At 41.6% G+C, this 24058-nt stretch overlaps 1 protein-coding gene across 1 annotated transcript in view; it reads left to right on the forward strand.

The window, feature by feature from the left end:
• Window positions 1-23296, forward strand: part of LOC140347478 (leucine-rich repeat-containing protein 43-like) — a 24130-nt gene extending 834 nt beyond the window's left edge. Inside the window, exons 2-13 of the mRNA XM_072433915.1 lie at window positions 501-692; window positions 766-876; window positions 1578-1717; window positions 3931-4169; window positions 18688-18836; window positions 19075-19186; window positions 20121-20260; window positions 20332-20397; window positions 20483-20492; window positions 22181-22458; window positions 22893-22983; window positions 23127-23296. Of these exons, the coding sequence (XP_072290016.1) occupies window positions 501-692; window positions 766-876; window positions 1578-1717; window positions 3931-4169; window positions 18688-18836; window positions 19075-19186; window positions 20121-20260; window positions 20332-20397; window positions 20483-20492; window positions 22181-22458; window positions 22893-22983; window positions 23127-23266 (1668 nt within the window). The 3' untranslated portion in view covers window positions 23267-23296. The remainder of the gene's footprint in view (window positions 1-500; window positions 693-765; window positions 877-1577; window positions 1718-3930; window positions 4170-18687; window positions 18837-19074; window positions 19187-20120; window positions 20261-20331; window positions 20398-20482; window positions 20493-22180; window positions 22459-22892; window positions 22984-23126) is intronic.
• Window positions 23297-24058: the final 762 nt, after the last annotated feature.

Consider the following 24058-nt stretch of genomic DNA (forward strand, 5'->3'; position numbering starts at 1 on the left):
CCTTTTTATACCAAAACAAACAAAAACAACAAATGAACAAGACACAAGAGTGTAAAGACAAAAACAAGAATAATAGTCTTCAAAAACGATGGCATATGTCCCAAATGTATTTGTCCCATTTGTCCTAATGTTCGCTGAATTTGCCAATTTGATCATTTATTGTGAAAATTGACATTTTCCAGTCCTTGACAGTCGGCTCCATCCTTGTCATCCATTTTCTTGCTATCACTTTTTTAGCTGCAGTACATTACACTGGTATCCATCAATATGTTTTGTAAAACATAAAGTCAAATGGAATGTCCATGTTGAAGACAGTTGGCAGTGACCCCTTAACCTCAGTCCAGTATTTATCAATAACTGGTAGTAATGTGCTCCTTGACAGCCACAGTAACAAGTATTTAAGTCAGTCCTGATCCTGGTGCTCTGAAAACATCTGCCTCAAGAGTTACTGCTCGTGTCTCTCATACCCAATGTTCCAATATCTGTGTATTTTCTTACAGAAGCAGAGTGCTGCGGAGGACACTCAGGCCCTGCTGGACCTTCTGGACTGCCCGGCCTCTCCTTGGCACCAGGAGCCCGACTGGAGCCCACAGGCCGCGGCGCTGAGGAGGCGGGCAGTGCTCAGCCTCAAACGGCTCAGCAAAAGCACCGTGTACCAGCACTTCACTTCACTCAGACTCATGGACAAGGGCGTGAGTTACACCGTCTGCTCCTTCTCGCGCTTGTGTGGAAGTGTAACCGTGTGAATATATATCATTTGTCCAGGTGTCAGTGCTCGATGGCAGGCTACTGAAACTGTCCAACCTGGAGCGGCTGGTGCTGAGTGCCAACCAGCTCCAGGAGGTCCCTGCTCCCCTGCTGCCACGCTCGCTCAAGGTGCTCACACTCACACTCATCATGAGCCCTTTGCTTGGATCTGCACATTCAGAGTCACATTCAGCTCTTTGGACATTTTGACATCAGCTCAAGTCAATGAAAAAGTGATTGTCAGCACAGTCGGGCTGCAACAAGTACTTAGTTTAGTAATCGACTGGTCAGTGATTATTTTTTCAATTAGTCTACTAGTAAAACGATATATAACAGGAAAAAATGCATTCAAATCACAAAACAGATTAATACATAAAAGAGAAGAGTGAAAATAAGATCCTTTCAGTCATATGCACAGCTAAACTAAACTGTTTTTAGCTTGGATTTGAACATACAGAGTAGAACCTGTCTCACATCTTCAGGAAGACTGTTCCAGATTTGAGCTGCTTAAACTGAAACACAGATTCCCCATTTTTAGTCCTGACTAAATACATTATCAACCATAAGTATACATGCTATGAATATATAGATATACATATATGGTAACAGAAGGCTTCCAGATAGAAGAATACTAACATATGAAGTGTATAATTGAGGAAAATCTGATTATTTTTTTATTTTTTTGGTCATTTGACACAAACGTTCTTTACTGTGTTTATTAGTGAAGTGAGTAAATACAGTAACATATGTTTCTTAGTTATAGAAGTTGTAATAATCGAACAGCTGAACTGCAGAGTCTGATCACTGTCTCTGTCCCACGTGTTCTTCAGGAGCTGGAACTGCGAAAAAACCGTCTGACTTCCCTGTGCTCCTTGACCTCTGGGCCTCCTCCACGGCTGCTCTACCTAGGCCTGGCCGCCAACCCGCTGGGCTCTCCTCTGGACGTGTGCAGCCTGACCGGAGCGCACTGGTCAGTCCTTTATGTCATCCCTCCTGAAGCATAGAGAGACCACCTGCCCATGTCCAAAGGGTCATTCCTTTGTGTGTTCAAAGCTCCACGAGAGAAGCTGATGAGAATCAAACACTATTTATAATTCTATCATGAGTTTCTCCTAAAAAGTTTGAATTCCACAGAAATCGAAACAGCAAACTGACATATAGAATTCACTCAGACCCTATTGACACTATTTTTCTCTAAATAAATCTACAATGATTGGAGCTTATCATAAAGTTTGGTTTGATATAAGTAACTTAACAGCTCTATCTCTATCGAGACTCATTTAAACGTCTTTATGAGAAGGTAATAAATGTTGAAATTTCCTGGATGTTTGGCCTTTCTCAAAGTGTGGGGCATGCAGGGTTAATAAAGGTATGATTACTTCACTTTGATGATCATTGAAAATACCGGTTTGTCAGCAGCTGCAGATGGAATGCTGAGAACACCGTGAGCCAGGGTCAATCAATGTCAGTTCATTTTCATAAGGAAGTAGTTCTGTTTTATAATGACTCATCTATAATGACTCAATGATGAACTGTGTCATTGCACATTGTTTCCTCTTTACTTTTGTCATTTCATTTAGTTTTTAAATGGGAAAAGATTAGACTAAAAGAACTAGGCCTGAAGATAAGATAAGATAATCCTTTGTTGTCCACACATGGGGAAATTTCAGTGTTACAACGCAGTAGATACAGAGGAAAGGACAGATAACTTATAGGAAGTTTGAAAAAAAAAACTCTTAATAGAAGAACTCTTATAAACAACACAAAAACTCTTATTAACAAAACTCTTCTTATATCTTAATAGGGAATGGAGGAAAAATAAATAAATAAAATAAAAAGACAAAGATAAAAATTAAATAATAATAAAATAAAATAAAATAAAATAAAATAATAATAGCTAGCATAAGACTAAATAATACTAATACTACTACTAATGGTAAGTAAACACTCTTATTTACATCAGTTATATGCACATGAATATGGCCTTAATTCACTTATGATGTCGTCACCATCCTGTGTAATTTTCCACTCTGAAGTTTCTCTAGCCATTAAACACTATCTTACTAAACAAGACTTGGATAAAATATTTGTATTGATTTAATTCTTTTTGTTCTCAGCAAAAAGTCCATAAGATGCAGCTGCAGCTGTTCCAAATATAAATGCTACTAGGAAAATGGATCACATTACACCAGTTTTATCATTTCTTCACTGCAATTGACTTCTAAATATTACTTCTGGAGCTCAAGACATTAAATGCTCCTGCACCAAAGTATATGGTAGATATTCTTGTTCCATTTAATAAAAAAGGGTCCTCAGGTCTTCTGTGTAAACTGTACTTACTGTACTGTACAAGGCAACACTATCTCCATGGAGGAGAGTAGGTGGTGGACCCTCCACCAGGAAACACAGTGCACCTTCAAAGTCAGTGACAGGGACTCGTTTATACAGAGTGCGTTCATATGAAAAAGTTCCATCTGTGACTTTTATGATATATAAAAGTACTTGATTTGGACAGTGGTTCTGTCCAAAAACTCATCTCAACTTTACATCAGTGTTTTCAGAAATGAGGCAGAACATAAGACATTTTTAAAATAACAATTTCTTTATATTTTTTATTTTGACATAATTGCCTGTCAATGGTAAATATGATTGATTGATGTTAATAGTAAAATTATGATTATTATTTGAAGCTTATAACATGAGCTGCTGGCCCCCCTCTCCCCTGGACGTCCCAGTGGCTCTCGAACACCACACAGGCTTCTCAAAGTTTGATCAGGACATCTGAACTCATGTCACTTTGAAGTTGCCCGTATCTACGGGAAACGCTTTGATTGTGCCGTATAGAAATGAATGGCATTTTTCGATGAGGACAAAAAAAATCGCAGATCTAGCAGTAGCATGTCGCTCCCGCTCTAAGGTTCAGGGTCTTTAGGTTTTTAGTTTTCTTAGGTCGCCCAGGTTGATTAAGCAGCCTCATTCATCACTCGCACTCTCCGTCTCTGCGTGTCTGCTTTGCCTTGGGTCGTCCTGCTGAAGAGAGGCTGGCACAGGGCCCATAATACACTATAGACTAGAGTCAACGCCTCTGCATTTCACCTTGACGACAAGACCCCCGTTGTAGCAGCAGTAGCATATGACCTGTGCAGTTGAAAAACAGTGACTGAGAGTCCTCCTGTGTCCCAGGCCGGAGCTGCTCTGTCTGGACCTCTCCTCCTGTGACTTTGAGGAGCAGCGGGTCCTGTTGGGGGTGCTGTCCTCTCTGCCCTGCCTCAGAAGCCTGCTGCTGGAGGGGAACCCGTGCGCCCTGGGCTCCTTGTACCCCGGACTGACCCTGGACGCCCTGCCACAGCTGTCCCATCTGGACTCGGAGTGGGTCAGACCAGGAGCGAGAAAGGCCTTCAGAGGGATGGCCGTCCTCACAGGTCAAAGTTCACCACCTTTGAACAACTAAATTACACTGCAATATAAATGAGTTAGGTTCAGTTGCTTTAGTGGCGTATAATATTTCACTGCTTTCAAGATATTTCTGACTAATCTGTCGTGGTGGAAGCAGTACTCCATTTAGATACTTAAGTAAAAATACTGAAGTACATATTTAAACTATTAATTTTAGAGGTACAAATGTAAAAATCTTGTCCTGATTTGTTTATTCAATCAATTTTTCAATGTTTCTAGACTTTTTATATGTACCTGATACATTTTGGAGGCTCAAAGCCAGGACTCAAAACTTTTACTTTGGATGTCACTTAAAATAAAAAATAACTCCTCAAACCACACTGAAAGTACTTTTTATCTTTCAGTTCTTTTCAAAAAGGCAGTTCGATAGAAAGTACAGATATCTGCTCTCAAATGTAAAGAAGTAGAAAGTAAAAAGCATCTACTGATACTGTATTCAAAAAATGCTCAAGTAAAATACAGATCTCAAAATATTTTGCGGTACCTTTTGTACCGTAAGTCAAAATGTATTTAAAAAGGATGTACAGAAACAATATACATATAATGACGCGAATCTCGACTCGATTTACTGCATGTCTTCCCTTCTCTCTCACCCCCATTTCACGCTGACTTTCCTGTCAAATAAAGCCTGCGGGCCAAAAAACTAGCAATCCAGTAATAATTAATCAAATTTGACAAATACATGAATCTTAACATCAAAATGTGATTGAAAAAAAAAAGAAATCTCCAAAATAGAAATCCACATTCATTGAACCTTTTGATTATTAGTTTGGGATTGTCTCCACAAACTTGTCATATTAATCTGATGTCTTGTTTTTGGAGTTGATTATTGGCACCACTTACTGAGGTTATGAAAAAACAATTTACTTCTGTTTATTTACAGTTCAGATCCGATTCACCGTTTGTCAGTTAGTTGTGTAATGTTCCTACGTTAATTACAGGGCGTGTTTTTTTTGCAACAAAGAAATGGACTGTTTCTTTGATTTACAAGGTCCTGGATTATTCAGGTTTTGTAAATTACACTTACTCATTTGAAGATGCGTTGGTCTTGAACCATGTACATTTAAGCTTTTTAAAATGTAATATTCATACATGTTTAGAGTAAATATATTATACTGTCTCAAGTGCAAAGTGTAGAGCAGAAAATCATTCAGTAAATAGTATTTGGGGAGAGTTCCTCTCACTGCTAAGCGTAACTGCCCATGTCATTTTTCACGGAACACTTTTTTCCTGGTTGAATTTTTTTTTCTTTTTACTGTCAAGATGAGTTAAACACAGGTTGTCTCGTTTTATAATTTGTTTTAATGTATTTAGGACTTTTTCATGCTTTGACTTTAATCTCATGTACTACGTTAATGTTGAAATGTAATGACTTTATTCTTTTAGTGGCCACATATTTATATCAAAATTTGGAATGGCCTTTATACTTATACAGATTAGTAATGCATTGATACACTTTAGATATTATTCCCCTTGAAAGTTCTGGTGTATAAGCCTTGATAAAAATTCAGTCAAATGGTTACAATGGTCATTACTTTGTTTAATTTCTTGGGCATAATAACTCATTATCTCATTTTATTTGTAAATTCTTATAAAAGTCTTGTTTCTCCAAACCAAAGGGTTCTTTCAACATATCAAAGCTTTCCATGTGATTATCTTTTACAATCTGGTGAAAAAAACATTATACCTGTTGTAATCCAGACGTTGAATCTCAGATCTATTTGGCACAAAACCCCGGTCATAAGACAACTATTTGAGGATTTGAACATGTTTGTTTAGTTTGCATGTCTTGATCAGCTCCTTCCAAGCACAGATTTGACCTTCTTATTTTCCTCCAAATGATTCAACCGACTGTCATCTGCCCGTAAAGCCCGCTCAGGAACCTGGCACAGCAGTACAGTTATCTCATTCATGTCTGGGCCGTTTTACACAAACTTCTGTACAGCCTAAATAGTGAAAAATAATTGATTCAATTTAATAAACTCGTCATGTTCTAAATTTTATAAATATTGGGAGCAGATCTTTTTGATTATAATTATAAGATAAGATAAGATTCTTTATTGTCCACACATGGGGAAATTTCATTGATACACTGCAGTAGATACAGAGGAAAAGGACAGATAACAGATTATAGGCAGTTTAAAAAACACTCTTAATAGAAGAATTCTTATAAACAAAAACTCTTATAGACAAAACCTCCCATTTCACAACAAGGGATGGAGGGGAAAAATTAGTATGTCCGCCGGGATTGTAGCATGACTATTTTATAATCTGGTAATATCCTTAGTTGACACAAACTAATAGATTAGTATTATGTGACCAGCTTTATAAAATCAAACTTTTGACATTTTAAATAAATCTGTGTTGACGTTTGATAATACTATTTTTTTGTTTTACTATTAGACTAAATGTTTATCAGAGAGTGTTACTTATAACACATTTACAGCCATGCAGGGACATTCCAATCACTGTGAAAGTCATGATTTGATGGAAAAAGGTCAAACAAAACCATCATTCAAATAACAGACTGAATCTATGTTCAGAGCACACAAGGTTTAAGTCATCTGAAGTAACTTTACCAGACAAATTGAAGATAAAAACTTGAGACGGAACGGACTATACAGAATACATCACTTAAAATATAGCCGCAAGCGGCAATGATCGGCCCTCGCCACGCCGCCGCCACGTCGCAAGAGGAGGGGGCGCTAACGCGCCCCAATTGTCCTTTTATTACGCCTACTGCTGAATCTGTGACACTGTCACATCCTCTCCCCTTTGTTTTACCATCAAAAAGCAATTTTATTTTGAATTCTTGGCAAAATGTGCGGCTTTGCCGCACAGACACCGTGACTCTTAGCATAAAAATGTGGATAACTTTTGATGGTGCACACCTGAAGATGAGTCTCACCAAATTTCAGGTTAATATGTCTAACGCCCTAAGAGGAGTTCGTGAAAGTCTAAAGTATAAACATGTTCTGGCGATTTCCCCATTGGAATAACATGGAAGGTTTCGGTCATCGTTACGGCAAAGCCATAACAATTATGACATGGGTCTCATTGACTTTTTTGATGGGGATGCCAAAATTGAGTTGTGTGTCAAATTTCATATAATTTCGCAAAACTAAATATTTAACCTCCATATAAAATCTGTAGGGGGCGCTGTGGCTCCAAATTAATTTATGTCACTTCAAGTAGGTTTAGGGCAAAGAGTTTATCAACTGATTCTAATTTGACACAATTCGGACTTTATCTGCGCAAACGGCAGAAATGTAAAATTTGGGAGATTTCTGAAATTCTTGCTACAGTTTGCGGCTTCGCCGCACAGAGACCGTGACAGTTATCAATGTTATTTAGATAACTTTTGATGTCCCACTCCTCAGTAGCATTTTCACCAAATTTCTGCTTTTTAGGGCCAACGCCCTGGGAGGAGTTCGTAAAAGTACGACTTTTGGAAAAACTCCGAAGTCATGTTTAGCCATTTTTGAAGCAATATGGCCGACATTTGGTTGGGCGGACGGCGTTGCCGTAATAATATTTTTTACTTCTCTTGTCACCATCTACCTCTGCGCCAAATTTCATGATTCTACGATCAGATTTTTTTTGGGTCATTTCCCATCTCTCAATGCATTTTTGGTACATTTGGGGGCGCTGACGCGCCAATTTTTTTATTTTAGAAAAGGGAAATAGCCAGAATGTAGAGAGGCACGATTTTTAGAGGTGTGCAAATTTTTGTGACTTTTCGTCAATGTTCACTGGGTGAAAAATAGGGGGGTTGGTCCCGAGAAGAAGAAGAAGAAGAAGAAGAAGAAGAAGAAGAAGAAGAAGAAGAAGAAGAAGAAGAAGAAGAAGAAGAAGAAGAAGAAGAAGAAGAAGAAGAAGAAGAAGAAGAAGAAGAAGAAGAAGAAGAAGAAGAAGAAGAAAGATTAAAGCCGCAAGCGGCATCCAACGGCCCTCGCGGGCCGCCGGCCTTCCGACTCTGCGCTTTCGACTTGATAAAGATGGCGCCCTTATTGTGTGTTGAATCAAAAAAGAAGTTGACAGACGGCGACACATTGGACATGGCCAATCCAGTGCAAATGAACACAAATGTCAGTCAAATTTGCTGCTCCGCCGCACAGAGACCGTAGCACTTAGAATATAAATATGGATAACTTTTAATGCCCCGCTTGTGTAGATGATATTTCCCAAAGTGAAGCTTGATCGGGCAATTGCCCACGGAGGAGTTTGTTAAAGTGTGAAGCGTAAATTTGAACATTTCAAAGATTTGGCGTTTTCCCATTTGTGACAGTATATTTGCAGCTCCACGGCACAGAGACCGTACCACTTAAAATCAAAATATGACTGACTTTTGATGCCCCGCTTGTGTAGATGATTTTCCCCAAATATGAGCTTGATCGGGCAATCGCCCTGGGAGGAGTTCGTTAAAGTGTGAAGTGTAAAAATGTGGTCATTTTAGAGATTCCGCTGTTTTCCCATTTCTGACATATATTTGCAGGTCCGCCACACAGAGACCGTAGCACTTAGAATCAAAATATGGATAACTTTTGATGCCTCGCTTGAGTAGATGATATTCTCCAAATATGAACTTGATCGGACAATCGCCCTAGGAGGAGTTTGTTAAAGTGTGAAGCGTAAAAATGTGGTGATTTGAGCGATTCTGCGATTTTCCCATAAGGATAACATGGGATGTTTCTGTCGACGCTACGGTTACGCCGTACAAAATATGACTTTGGCTCTCATACTTTTATGATCAGGATGGCAAATTAGAATTTTGTTCAAAATATCATGTCATTTGGAAAAACTCTTTTGTTTATAGGCCACTCTGAAGGCCAAATAGTCAGAATTCTGGGAAAAGTTTGCGGCTCCGTCGCACAGAGACCGTAAAAGCTATCCTTAAAATTTGGATAACTTTAGATGCCCCACTTGTCTAGAGGACGTACACCAATTTTGAGGTTGGTGGGCAAAACGCACTAGGAGGACTTCGTTAAAGTGTGAAACATAAAAATGTGGATATTTGAGAGATTTTGCCGTTTTCCCATAGGGATAACATGGGAGGTTTCTGTCATCGCTACGACTACGCCGTAAAAATTAAGACATTTGTCTGATTGGCTTTTTTGATCGGGACGGCAAAATAGAATTTTGGGTATAGTTTAGAACATTTTGGTAAAACTAATTTTTGACCTTCAATGTTAATTTAAAGGTCACTCTGTAGGGGGCGCTATCGCGCCCATTTGAATTTTGTCACCATAAACTGGTCCAAACTAGAAAGTTTAACAACTGATTCAAATTTGGTCCTAATCGGACTCGTTTTGATCAAATGGGAGCAATTTTTAGATTAGCAATATCCCAAAATAAGTGGTCCAACTTTGCGGCTGCGCCGCACACAGACCGTAAAAGGTATACCAAAAATTTGGATAACTTTAGATGCCCCACTTGTCCAGAGAACGTACACCGATTTTGAAGTCGGTAGGCAAAACGCCCTAAGAGGAGTTCGTCAAAGTTTGACGTGAACAAAATGGCTAACTCAGCTTGTTTTCATTTTCAAAGGAAGATGGCGGGCATAGGGTAAGTCTGGGGGCGTGGCCACAATAATATATTTTTTTTGTCCTCAAGAGCGTGTCCCGAATTTCGTAGCTCTACGGCAAAGTTGACCTCGGGGCGTCTCCCATAGGCGCAATGTATTTTGACTTTTGTCGGTGGCGCTGTCGCGCCATTTTTTTACGTAAAAAAAAATGGCCCAGAAAAAATCTAATTTTTCGCCGATTCTGAATTTTGGGCAAAGTTTGATGAGTTTTTGAGCATGTTCAGGGGGTCAAAATAGAGCTCAAAAAGCAGAAGAACAAGAAAAAATATAGCCGCAAGCGGCAATGATCGGCCCTCGCTACGCCGCCGCCACGCCGCAAGAGGAGGGGGCGCTAACGCGCCCCAATTGTCCTTTTATTACGCCTACTGCTGAATCTGTGACGCTGTCACATCTTCTCCCCTTTGTTTTACCATCAAAAAGCAATTTTATTTTGAATTCTTGGCAAAATGTGCGGCTTTGCCGCACAGACACCGTGACTCTTTGAATAAAAATGTGGATACCTTTTGATGGTCCACCCCTGAAGATGAGTCTCACCAAATTTCAGGTTAATAGGGCTAACGCCCTGGGAGGAGTTTGTGAAAGTCTAAAGTGTAAACATGTTCTGGCGATTTCCCCATTGGAATAACATGGAAGGTTTTGGTCATCGCTACAGCAAAGCCATAACAATTATGACATGGGTCTCACTGACTTTTTTGATGGGGATGCCAAAATTGAGTTGTGTGTCAAATTTCAGATAATTTCGCAAAACTAAACATTCAACCTCCATATAAAATCTGTAGGGGGCGCTGTGGCGCCAAATAAATTTATTTCACTTCAAGTAGGTTTAGGGCAAAGAGTTTAACAACTGATTCTAATTTGACGCAATTCGGACTTTATCTGCGCAAACGGCAGAAATTTTAAATATGGGAGATTTCTGAAATTCTAGCTACAGTTTGCGGCTTCGCCGCTCAGAGACCGTGAGAGGTATCAATGTAATTTGGATAAATTTTGATGTCCCACTCCTCAGTAGCATTTTCACCAAATTTCAGCTTTTTAGGGCCAACGCCCTGGGAGGAGTTTGTAAAAGTACGACGTTTGGAAAAACTCCGAAGTCATGTTTAGCCATTTTTGAAGCAATATGGCCGACATTTGGTTGGGCAGACGGCGTTGCCGTAATAATATTTTTTACTTCTCTTGTCACCATCTACCTCTGCGCCAAATTTCATGATTCTACGATCAGATTTTTTTTGGGTCATTTCCCATCCCTCAATGCATTTTTGGTACATTTGGGGGCGCTGACGCGCCAATTATTTTATTTTAGAAAAGGGAAATAGCCAGAATGTAGAGAGGCACGATTTTTAGAGGTGTGCAAATTTTTGTGACTTTTCGTCAATGTTCACTGGGTGAAAAATGGGGGGGTTGGTCCCGAGAAGAAGAAGAAGAAGAAGAAGAAGAAAGAAATATAGCCACAAGCGGCAATGATCGGCCCTCGATACGCCGCCGCCACGCCGCAAGAGGAGGGGGCGCTAACGCGCCCCAATTGTCCTTTTATTACGCCTACTGCTGAATCTGTGACGCTGTCACATCTTCTCCCCTTTGTTTTACCATCAAAAAGCTATTTTATTTTGAATTCTTGGCAAAATGTGCGGCTTTGCCGCACAGACACCGTGACTCTTTGAATAAAAATGTGGATACCTTTTGATGGTCCACCCCTGAAGATGAGTCTCACCAAATTTCAGGTTAATAGGGCTGACGCCCTAAGAGGAGTTTGTGAAAGTCATAAGTGTAAACATGTTCTGGCGATTTCCCCATTGGAATAACATGGAAGGTTTCGGTCATCGTTACGGCAACGCCATAACAATTATGACATGGGTCTCATTGACTTTTTTGATGGGGATTCTAAAATTGAGTTGTGTGTCAAATTTCATATAATTTTGCAAAACTAAAAATTTAACCTCCATATAAAATCTGTAGGGGGCGCTGTGGCTCCAAATTAATTTATTTCACTTCAAGTAGGTTTAGGGCAAAGAGTTTAACAACTGATTTTAATATGACGCAATTCGGACTTTATCTGCGCAAACGGCAGAAATGTAAAATTTGGGAGATTTCTGAAATTCTTGCTGCAGATTGCGGCTTCGCCGCACAGAGACCGTGACAGGTATCAATGTAATTTGGATAACTTTTGATGTCCCACTCCTCAGTAGCATTTTCACCAAATTTCAGCTTTTTAGGGCCAACGCCCTGGGAGGAGTTCGTAAAAGTTTGGAAAAACTCCAAAGTCATGTTTAGCCATTTTTGAAGCAATATGGCCGACATTTGGTTGGGCGGACGGCGTTGCCGTAATAATATTTTTTACTTCTCTTGTCACCATCTACCTCTGCGCCAAATTTCATGATTCTACGATCAGATTTTTTTGGGGTCATTTCCCATCTCTCAATGCATTTTTGGTACATTTGGGGGCGCTGACGCGCCAATTTTTTTATTTTAGAAAAGGGAAATAGCCAGAATGTAGAGAGGCACGATTTTTAGAGGTGTGCAAATTTTTGTGACTTTTCGTCAATGTTCACTGGGTGAAAAATAGGGGGGTTGGTCCCGAGAAGAAAGAAGAAGAAAGAATAATATTCCGATGCGAAAACAATGTTTCCCATTTTTCAAATATCATAAACTATACATTTTCGGAAAGCGCTCGCGCTTTCCTACCTCATGGTGTGGGTCCCTGGTCACTGACGGGTACTTTCGTTAATTTTGAGTGGGCTCCGCCCACTTTGTGTTTTTGGCCCTCTATACAGTAATAATGTTCAATTTTTGCATTACATGCTTATATGCACGGAACATGCAAGAGATGGGGAACGTATTCGTGAGCTACTTAGCGCAAATGAATGCTTTAAATGGGGATGACGACCGCGAAGCGGTCGTCATCTCAATGTAAAGTGCTCGTTTAGTGCGCACTTTTGCACGGGCTTCGCCCGTTTACAACGGTAATGTTCCATTTTCCTACTACTAATTAGTATGCACGGGGCGTGCATGAGTGAAGGAGTGCGTTAGTGAGTGTTTGGAAGTGGGCGAGCGCTTTGCGCTCGATTTCGTGCGCACTACGTGCGCACTTTCGCAGCCGTGCTTTGCACGGCCTTACGAGATTAATAGGCCTCTCGCCAGCTTGTGGCGCTCGGGCCTAATAATAAAAATTAAAGCCGCAAGCGGCATCCAACGGCCCTCACGGGCCGCCGGCCTTCCGACTCTGCTCTCTGCATTTTACAGAGATGGCGCTAACGCCCTCATTGTCTAGGAACTAAGACAGTGACACATTGTACATGTACAATGCTGTGCTTAACCAGTGCAAATGAACACAAATGTCGGTCAAATGTGCGGCTCCAGCACACAGAGACCGTGACACTTGGAATAAAAATATGGATAACTTTTGATGCTCCACTTGTGTAGATTATTTTCCCAAAATATGAGCTTGATCGAGCTATTGCCCACAGAGGAGTTTGTTAAAGAGTGAAGCATAAATGTGAACATTTCAAGGATTTGGCGTTTTTCCCATTTGTGACATATATTTGCGGCTCTACCGCACAGAGACCCTAGTACTTAAAATAAAAATATGGATAACTTTTGATGCTCCGCTTGTGTCGATTATTTTCCCCAAATATGAACTTGATCGGGTATTCACCCTAGGAGGAGTTTGTTAAAGTGTGAAGTGTAAAAATGTGGTCATTTTAGAGATTTTGCGGTTTCCCCATAGGGATAACATGGGATGTTTCTGTCATCGCTACGGCTACGCTTTACCAAATATGACTTTGGCTCCCATACTTTTAATTTGGGGATGGCAAATGAGAATTGTGTGCAAAATGTCATGTCATTTGGAAAAACTCTTGTTTATAGGCCACTCCGAAGGCCAAACAGTCCAAATTCTGCGAAAAGTTTGCGGCTCAGCTGCACAGAGACCGTAAATGTTATCCATAAAATTTGAATAACTTTAGATGCCCCACTTGTATAGAGGAGGTACACCGATTTTGAGATCGGTGGGCCAAACGCACTAGGAGGAGTTTGTTAAAGTGTGAAGCGTAAATGTGAACATTTCAAGGATTTGGCGTTTTTCCCATTTGTGACAGTATATTTGCAGCTCCACGGCACAGAGACCGTACCACTTAAAATCAAAATATGGATAACTTTTGATGCCCCGTTTGTGTAGATGATTTTCCCCAAATATGAGTTTGATCGGACAATCGCCCTAGGAGGAGTTTGTCAAAGTGTGAAGCGTAAAAATGTGGTGATTTGAGCGATTTTGCGATTTTCCCATAAGGATAACATGGGATGTTTCTGTCATCGCTACGGTTACGCCATACAAAATATGACTTTGGCTCTCATACTTGTATGATCAGGATGGCATATTTGAATTTAGTGCAAAATGTCATGTCATTTGGAAAAACTCTATTGTTTATAGGCCACTCTGAAGGCCAAATAGTCAGAATTCAGGGAAAAGTTTGCGGCTCCGTCGCACAGAGACCGTAAAAGTTATCCTTAAAATTTGGATAACTTTAGATGCCCCACTTGTCTAGGGCAAGCAAACATTCAAATCCCGCCTAAAAACATACCTCTTCACCCAAGCCTATGACCTCCCCTACCCCTAGCCTCCTCTACCCCATTGCCTACTCTTCTACCCCCTGTTACATCCCCATCTTTTTAGGCCCGAGCCCCAGCAGGGCGGAGGGCCTATTGCTCCCGCAACGCTGCCGAAGGCAGCGTTGCAACTGTCTGACCTTGACTGTCTGTTTGGTACCCCGTCGCCCCTGGCAAGTACAGTGAACTAGCCCATGCCGAAGGCATGGATCATGCATACTTGCTCCTGCTATGACAGAAATAGTAAACAATGAGTGAATGGGCGTAGTCCATTCACTCATTGTTGACAACAGCAGCGCGAAGCGCTGCATTCCTCCAAAAACCCTCCTGGCATCGTCCCGTACGCGATAATCCATGCCGCAGGCATGGGCCATGCTTGTATCTGCTCAAATCAATGGAAGTCTATGGGGAGTGGGCGGGGCATCCCGACGGAATAGGGAGTGACGAGCGCGTAAGCGCTCGTAATGATGATTCCACCCCATGGCGGCATCGGGAAGGCTTAGAGCTTTCAAACGATGTATAATTTGTTGTTATAGTGGAAACGGCTATATTGTTTTTGCTCAAAATATTATTATTTTTTTTATTTTTCTTGTTCTTCTTCAGCGCTTTGAACTCTAATTTGACCCCCTGAACATGCTCAAAAACTCACCAAACTTTGCCCAAAATTCAGAATCGGCGAAAAATTTGATTTTTTCTGGGCCATTTTTTTTTTCGTTAAAAAATGGCGCAACAGCGCCACCGACAAAAGTCAAAATACATTGCGCCTATGGGAGACGCCCCGAGGTCAACTTTGGCGTAAAGCTACGAAATTCGGGACACGCATTCCTCTCGTGAGGACAAAAAAAAAATATTATTGTGGCCACGCCCCCAGACTTACCCTATGGCCGCCATCTTCCTTTGAAAATGAAAACAAGCTGAGTTAGCCATTTTGTTTACGTCAAACTTTGACGAACTCCTCCTAGGGCGTTTTGCCCACCGACTTCAAAATCGGCGGACGTCCTCTGGACAAGTGGGGCATCTAAAGTTATCCAATTTTTTGAGATGCCTTTTACGGTCTGTGTGCGGCGCAGCCGCAAAGTTGGACAACTTATTTTGGAATATTGCAGATCTAAAAATTGCTCCCATTTGATCAAAACCAGTCCGATTAGGACCAAATTTGAATCAGTTGTTAAACTTTCTAGTTTGGACCAGTTTAGGCTGACAAAATTGAAATGGCCGCGATAGCGCCCCCTACAGAGTGACCTTTAAATTAACATTGAAGGTCAAAAATTAGTTTTACCAAAATTTTCTAAACTTTACCCAAAATTCTATTTTGGCGTCGCGATCAAAAAAGCCAATCAGACAAATGCCTTAATTTTTACGGCGTAGTCGTAGCGATGACATAAACCTCCCATGTTATCCCTATGGGAAAACCGCTAAATCTCTCGAATATCCACATTTTTCTTTTTCACACTTTAACGAACTCCTCCTAGTGCGTTTTGCCCACCGACCTCAAAATCGGTGTACGTCCTCTAGACAAGTGGGGCATCTAAAGTTATCCAAATTTTAAGGATAGCTTTTACGGTCTCTGTGCGACGGAGCCGCAAACGTTTCCCAGAATTCTGACTATTTGGCCTTCAGAGTGGCCTATAAACAAAAGAGTTTTTCCAAATGACATGATATTTTGAACAAAATTCTAATTTGCCATCCCGATCATAAAAGTATGAGAGCCAAAGTCATATTTTGTACGGCGTAACCGTAGCGATGACAGAAAAATCCCATGTTATCCTTATGGGAAAATCGTAGAATCGCTCAAATCACCACATTTTTACGCTTCACACTTTAACGAACTCCTCCTAGGGCGATTGTCCGATCAAGTTCATATTTGGTGAATATCATCTACACAAGCGGGGCATCAAAACTTATCCATATTTTGATTCTATGTGCTACGGTCTCTGTGTGGCGGACCCGCAAATATATGTCAGAAATGGAAAAACTGCGAAATCTCTAAAATGACCACATTTTTACGCTTCACACTTTAACGAACTCCTCCTAGTGCGTTTTGCCCACCAACCTCAAAATCGGTGTACGTCCTCTAGACAAGTGGGGTATCTAAAGTTATCAAAATTTAAGGATAACATTTACAGTTTCTGTGCGACGGAGCCGCAAACGTTTCCCAGAATTCTGACTATTTGGCCTTCAGAGTGGCCTAGAAACAATAGAGTTTTTCCAAATGACATGATATTTTGAACAAAATTCTAATTTGCCATCCTGATCATAAAAGTATGAGAGCCAAAGTCATATTTTGTACGGCGTAACCGTAGCAATGACAGAAACATCCCATGTTATCCTTATGGGAAAATCGCAGAATCGCTCAAATCACCACATTTTTACACTTCACACTTTAACAATCTCCTCCGTGGGCAATAGCCCGATCAAGCTTTACTTTGGGAAATATCATTTACACAAGCGGGGCATCAAAAGTTATCCATATTTATATTCTAAGTGCTACAGTCTCTGTGCGGCGGAGCAGCACATTTGACTGACACTTGTGTTGATTTGCACTGGATTGGCCATGTCCAATGTGTCGCCGTCTGTCAAGTTATTTTTTAATTCAACACACAATAAGGGCGCCATCTTTATCAAGTCGAAAGCGCAGAGTCGGAAGGCCGGCGGCCCGCGAGGGCCGTTGGATGCCCCTTGCGGCTTTAATTCTCTCTACTTCTTCTGTCTTGTTCATTTTATCTGTATATTAATGTGTATTGTACGTGTTGTCCCCCCTGTCTGTAAAGAGGAGGAGTTCGTCAAAGTTTGACCTGAACAAAATGGCTAACACAGCGTGTTTTCATTTTCAAAGGAAGATGGCGGCCATAGGGTAAGTCTGGGGGCGTGGCCACAATATATATTTTTTTTTTGTCCTCACGAGAGGAATGCGTGTCCCGAATTTTGTAGCTTTATGCCAAAGTTGACCTCGGGGCGTCTCCCATAGGCGCAATGTATTTTGACTTTTGTCGGTGGCGCTGTCGCGCCATTTTTTAACGAAAAAAAAAATGGCCCAGAAAAAATAAAATTTTTCGCCGATTCTGAATTTTGGGCAAAGTTTGGTGAGTTTTTGAGCATGTTCAGGGGGTCAAATTAGAGCTCAAAAAGCAGAAGAACAAGAAAAATAATAATAAAAAAAATAATAATAATATTTTGAGCAAAAACAATATAGCCGTTTCCACTATAACAACAAATGATACATCGTTTGAAAGCTCTAAGCCTTCCCGATGCCGCCATGGGGTGGAATCATCATTACGAGCGCTTACGCGCTCGTCACTCCCTATTCCGTCGGGATGCCCCGCCCACTCCCCATAGACTTCCATTGATTTGAGCAGATACAAGCATGGCCCATGCCTGCAGCATGGACTCTCGTGTACAGGACGATGCCAGGAGGGTTTTTGGAGGAATGCAGCGCTTCGCGCTGCTGTTGTCAACAATGAGTGAATGGACTACGCCCATTCACTCATTGTTTACTATTTCTGTCATAGCAGGAGCAAGTATGCATGATCCATGCCTTCGGCATGGGCTAGTTCACTGTACTGGCCAGGGGCGACGGGGTACCAAACATGCGGGCTGTGCCCGCATGTTTGGTCAGACAGTTGCAACGCTGCCTTTGGCAGCGTTGCGGGAGCAATAGGCCCTCCGCCCTGCTGGGGCTCGGGCCTAAATATTCCGATGCGAAAACAATGTTTCCCATTTTTCAAATATCATAAACTATACATTTTCGGAAAGCTTTCCTACCTCATGGTGTGGGTCCCTGGTCACTGACGGGTACTTTCGTTAATTTTGAGTGGGCTCCGCCCACTTTGTGTTTTTGGCCCTCTATACAGTAATAATGTTCAATTTTTGCATTACATGCTTATATGCACGGAACATGCAAGAGATGGGGAACGTATTTGTGAGCTACTTAGCGCAAATGAGTGCTTTATATGGGGATGACGACCGCGAAGTGCTCGTTTAGTGCGCACTTTTGCACGGGCTTCGCCCGTTTACAACGGTAATGTTCCATTTTCCTACTACTAATTAGTATGCACGGGGCGTGCATGAGTGGAGGAGTGCGTTAGTGAGTGTTTGGAAGTGGGCGAGCGCTTCGCGCTCGATTTCGTGCGCACTACGTGCGCACTTTCGCAGCCGTGCTTCGCACGGCCTTACGAGACTAATAGGCCTCTCGCCAGCTTGTGGCGCTCGGGCCTAATAAGATGAAAAATATCTGGACACTGCTAAGTACAAATACATGACATATGAGAGTAAACGTAGGTGTGGTGCTGCTTGTGCTGCAGGCGCCGAGCCGGAGCGTGCCCGGGTCACGGTGCACGTGGGTCGGCTCAGAGGACTTCCAGAACCTCCGCGGAGCTCGGACTATCCTCTGCTGGCCTTCTCGTACCACGTCTCGTACCTGTTCCTCCCTGGCTCTGCTCTGGACTTGCAGGTTGGCACTTCTGTTCTGTTCAAAATAATTGCTGTATTTCCATGCAAAAAGATTAAAGACTTTGCATGATTTAAAATGTGTTGGAAGTTTTGTAATAGATTTGTAAGTGAATGTAGTTTTCCTTTTAGCTTTGTTAGGTTTGTTGGATGTTGACCTTGTTGTTCTGTGGGAAAACTTTTGAGTGGTGCAGGAGCCATATTGTTCATGCTGTTGTGCATTTCTATCATAAATGGAGAAGAACCCAGAGGAGAAGAACCCAGAGGAGAAGAACCCTGAGGAGAAGAACCCCCAGGAGCCCGAGTCGCTCAGAGAGGGCCCAGGAGTCTGCGGAGTCTGCTCTGGAACTCAGGGTAATGTCTCAGTGTAATCACAGTTTTAATCAAATGATCCATGATCAGCTTTTGTGTTTTTAATGAAGTCTTCCACAGCTGAACCTCTGTCAGTAAAAGAATATGATTTGAAGCAGAGGCAGACTTTAGAGGAAAGAATTAGATTATAATTTTTTTCAAATAAAAGTATGGCTGCATTAATTTGAGTAGTTAAAAATGATTTATTTTGTATATTGAGACTATCAACCAAACAAATGTGGAAATATGTCAACTGAAGACTTCTAGATTGAGAATATTTATGAATAAAATGTATTCTTGGTGAAAATAGAGAAAGAATTGATACTTTTTTGACAATTACACCACTGACTTTGTTATAAAAGGTCTTTTCATGTGTGTTTTAGAGTCTGTATCGATTACAATGATCAAATTATTTTTTATAGTTGACTTGTCACAATCAGCTAGATCATTGTTGCAGCCTCAATTCAATTTCATACATTAATAGTCTGTTATTTATGTTCAGGATATTAGTTCACGATAAGCGCTGTCCTAATTTTTTTACCTTCTTAGAACGTGAAAAACAGAACTAGTTCATTTAAAACTCTATAGCAATTCAACTTGTATTTCTTACCTAATGCTAATTGTTCACCGCAATGGGTTTATAAGAGCTTTACACAACTTTCAGAGACCAGAGCAGAGTCACAGTAAAGCTAACAAACATTAGCATGACAACGTATGGAGAATGAAACATATATTTACATGCAAGAAGCTCATTTTCACCCTAAAAACTGCATTTAAAACATATCTATACGGGGGCTAAACAGTGCCGTTATACATAAACAAGCCCCTTAAACACTGAAAACCATATTCAGATGTTTGATTACAGAGTTTTATTGAAGATGATTGAACATGTTTTTCCTGCTTTTGTTAAACTATATAGTTTCCTTCGTCTGCTCAGGCTCCACCCACAGCTCGTCCAAGCTGCCCTGGTCCGAGTGCATGGACTTCTGCCAGACCCACCACCACAGTGTGTCCGATCTGAGAGCGCTCAAGAGCTTCCTGAGCCGGGGCATGTGTGTGCGCGTGGAGGAGGAGAAGGTCTGCTCCCTCGCTCACCGCTGAATTAAACTCAAACCTGACATAAATGTGTGCGTGTTCTGTGTGCTTAGATCCTGTCCTGGCCTGCAGCCTCTCAAAACGTCACAAAAGAAGCCAAAAGAGCAAAGGGGAGATATGTAAGTGCATTTGTATTATCACTATTTTATCATCTTACAGATGTTAAAGTGGGACTAAACACTAAATCCACTTTTGGTGATTTAGTACAAACAAGGTACAAGGTAAGCAGTGCGCTTGTGGTACAACGCTCTCCATCGGGTGCTTGAGGGTTCATGAGAGTTTGCTTCGCTCCACATGTGTGTTTGTGGATCTACCAGACTGGGACCCCCCAAATAACTGATCTGGGACCTCCACTGCAAATTGAAGTGCGTCTGAGATAATTTTAAGTTCTGTAAAATCTTGTTTAATTGGTGTTTATAAGATAAGATACGATAACCTTTATTTGTCCCACAATGGAGAAATTCCAGTGTTGCAACACAGATTATGCACAGAAGTATAATAATCAATAAACAGATAATTTAGAGGGGAAAAAAACGTATAATCTAAATAATAATAGCACTTTTATTTACAGCTGTTATTTGGACAAACAAGATTGCACCAGGGATGATTGACATTATGTTACAGTATTGCACATGATTATGAAGCTGAATCACACATGTTCAGGGCTAACAGTGTTCATTGTAAAGTCTGACAGCAGCAGGAAGGAAAGACCTGCGAAACCTCTCCTTCACACAGCGAGGGTGGATCAGTCTGTCACTGAAGCTGCTCTCCAGAGCGGACAGTGTGTCCTGCAGGGGACAGAGTGTCCTGCACTCACGTCTATGCTGGACCATGAGTCTCACCGTGAGACTCATGGTCCAGCATAGACGTGAGTTTAGCCAGGTGCCCTGGGGCGCCCCCACACTGCAGGTCCGAGTGTCAGACACACAGTTCCGGGCTCTCACAAACTGGGGTCGGTCTGTGAGGTAGTCCAGGATCCACTCTGCCAGGTCATACTCCACACCAGCCATCTCCAGCTTGTCCCTCAGGAGCAGCGGCTGGATGGTGTTAAAGGCGCTGGAGAGATCAAAGAATAACTCCACTTATTTGAATGGCTTAATGTGTTATTTGACCTATGATGTATTACATCTTTTTTTTTTTTTACAGTCAGTTTGAGGGAAATTGGGTCAGATTACATAATAAACTACTCAAATATATTCAAGTAAACCTATTTAGAAAGAATGTTGTATTTTAGGGGTCTTGGCCTGAAAAGCTTGGGAACCCCTGGATTAGTATTTTACTGTGAGATACGTAAACTTCTCGTTCTTGTCATTCTAAGAAAAGAATAGTTTGAATAATACTGGTTTCAAATATATATATATACAAATATATTGTACTATGTAACATTATCTTGCTTAAGTTTAAATGTTGGTAAATCTACAAGTAACAAGAGCTTTATAATGACAGTATGAAATGATTGAACCAGGGCTGCACAACATATTGGAAAAATATTGATGCAATTTCAGCCCATAAAATAAATAATACTACAACAAACTTGTACTCTTTGTCTTAATTAGCCTTGATGTATTCTCAAGTTTTTTTTTATTTTGACAGTGTGACTAATAAATAAATAAAGGCGTGTAGATTTCTGTATCAATGTTACAGAAATGATTGTGTCAAAAAGTGTCTTAACATTTCAGAATATTGTTATTGCAGTACTCTAATATCGTGCAGCCTTAATTTGACCATTTGTGCTTCTTCTCCACCTCCAGATAGATGTTTCCCTCAGTTTTGTGTCAATCCTTTCAAAATAACTTTGTTTCATTTTGTTTTGTCCTTCACATTACACTCACTTTACATTACAACTCCAATGTTATGTCCGGACACAGTAGTTTCTCCAAATCCTTTTTACTCTTACTGCAGTCATTGTTTGGGCCACTGCTTTTGTACTTCAGCCATATCAGCCTCACATTCTCGGTCTCTTTCAGACTCCAAACAAAGCTGCTTCCACCAAAGGCAACACCAAAAACCAGAAGAAAAGGGCCCCTGAAGAGCTGGTGCAGGACCTGCCCATCAGGAGAGTGCTGGGGTCAGTGCATGTGCCCCTCCACAGTCTGCTGCTCAGGGGACACAAGGTGGCGCTGTGCTGTGACTTTGGACTTCAGGGATCAGAGGCACCACCAGCCAACACCATGGAAAAGGCAGGTTCACTGGAAGTCATGTGTAATATGTTATGTTTGCATTGCAGTATTTGAGATGGAGGGCAGAAGGCAGCAATTCTGGGCCAAGTTGTATTTTTGGAATGAAATATGTTGACAATGCACATGATATTGAACATGCTCATTGTTATTAACTTCCATAAGCTGAATATTATTCTACTGGCACGATGCGGTCTCCATTTATGCCGATGTGGCTCATAATGCACTTTTTTTTTTGCCATTTCACCTTTGAGCTGTCAGAAAAGATGTTGCGCTGGAACGAGTAATTACAGAAATATTGACCATAAGCAGGTTAAATATCAGAATTTTAAATCTTCTTTAGCAGGGGATATGTCCAACTTTGCAGCCCTCCAACTCATTCTAAACTATTTGTGAGCACAGCTGATAAGAACTTTTATCAACTTTTTTTTTTTTAGAGAGGCTCTGCTCACACGCAGGATGTAGGAAAGAAGGCGAAAGAGGACTTAAGGAGAGGATCTTCCGGGAAGAAGACCACCACTGCCAAAGGTTCAGTCTCATGATCAGTTTTACAGTCTATTTCAGTTCACATACATAGATGCTATCGCAGCAACACTTGTCTGGACAGATTTGCTATTTCTTTATCATCATACTGTAAAACCAACCTAACTGAAGCTTCTCTTGTGTGGCAGGAAAAGCTAAATTGCTGAAGGAGGTGGATGAGGCCAGTAAGTGGGGCCCCCAGGAGCCCCTCACTGTGGAGCTGTGTGTGCAGCTGGACCATTGGCGGTCTGCAGCCGAGGCCTCTGAGGAACTGGGCCTGGCGCTCTGAACCAGATGTGTTGATTAAATAAATGCTCCCCTGCAGTGGTAGAGTTCTCATCTTCTGAGTTCAAATCCCGCTCTCTCCTGGTAAAGCGGTCAGATCCACTGGCCCACAGGTTGGCGGTGCGATCTCAATGGAATACTGCTGTTGTGTCCTTGGGCAAGACACTTAGCCTGACTCCCCCAGTGTCTGCGAACATCTGGTGCGTGATTGTGTGTGTTAATGGCTGACTGGACACCTTCAACAATGACAAACCCTGATTTACACTAAAACTGAGGCAGTTGTGGCAGCAGGAGGCGGCAGCGCCCAGGGCCGGTGATAGAGATAAATAGAGAGCTAGGTCTCAGTTCAGTATGCGTCTGTAGCAGTTCTCAAACAACAACCCCGCTGTGTGAAGTGGGCTCCGGCTTCTCATCAACTACAAGCCCAGAGCCCCCCCATCCGCAGAAAACAGCAACTCTGCACCTTCTACTGCAGATTTGACGCCCCCACTGTGGCCACCTCTACCAACCCAACCCCGGTCTTCCCCACCTCCCCCACCACTCTCACAGGTCAGGAGCAGGATGTAAGCAGACTATTTCGGGAATCCAACCCCCGAATAGCTGCTGGGCCAGACGGTGTCACGCCAGCAGCTGTGCAGGTGAGCTGGCCCCCGTCTTCACTGGCATTTTTAACACCTCCCTGAAGTCATGCCATGTCCCAGCCTGCTTCAAGTCATCCATCATTGTCCCTGTCCCCAAGAAGCCCCGGATCACTGGCTACAGGCCTGTGGTGCCGACGTCTGTAGTCATGTAGTAA

Source organism: Eucyclogobius newberryi, unplaced genomic scaffold, assembly GCF_026437365.1.
Source record: "Eucyclogobius newberryi isolate DKJ021-1_F unplaced genomic scaffold, fEucNew1.0.hap1 SCAF_6, whole genome shotgun sequence".
Classification (NCBI taxonomy): Eukaryota; Metazoa; Chordata; class Actinopteri; order Gobiiformes; family Gobiidae; genus Eucyclogobius; species Eucyclogobius newberryi.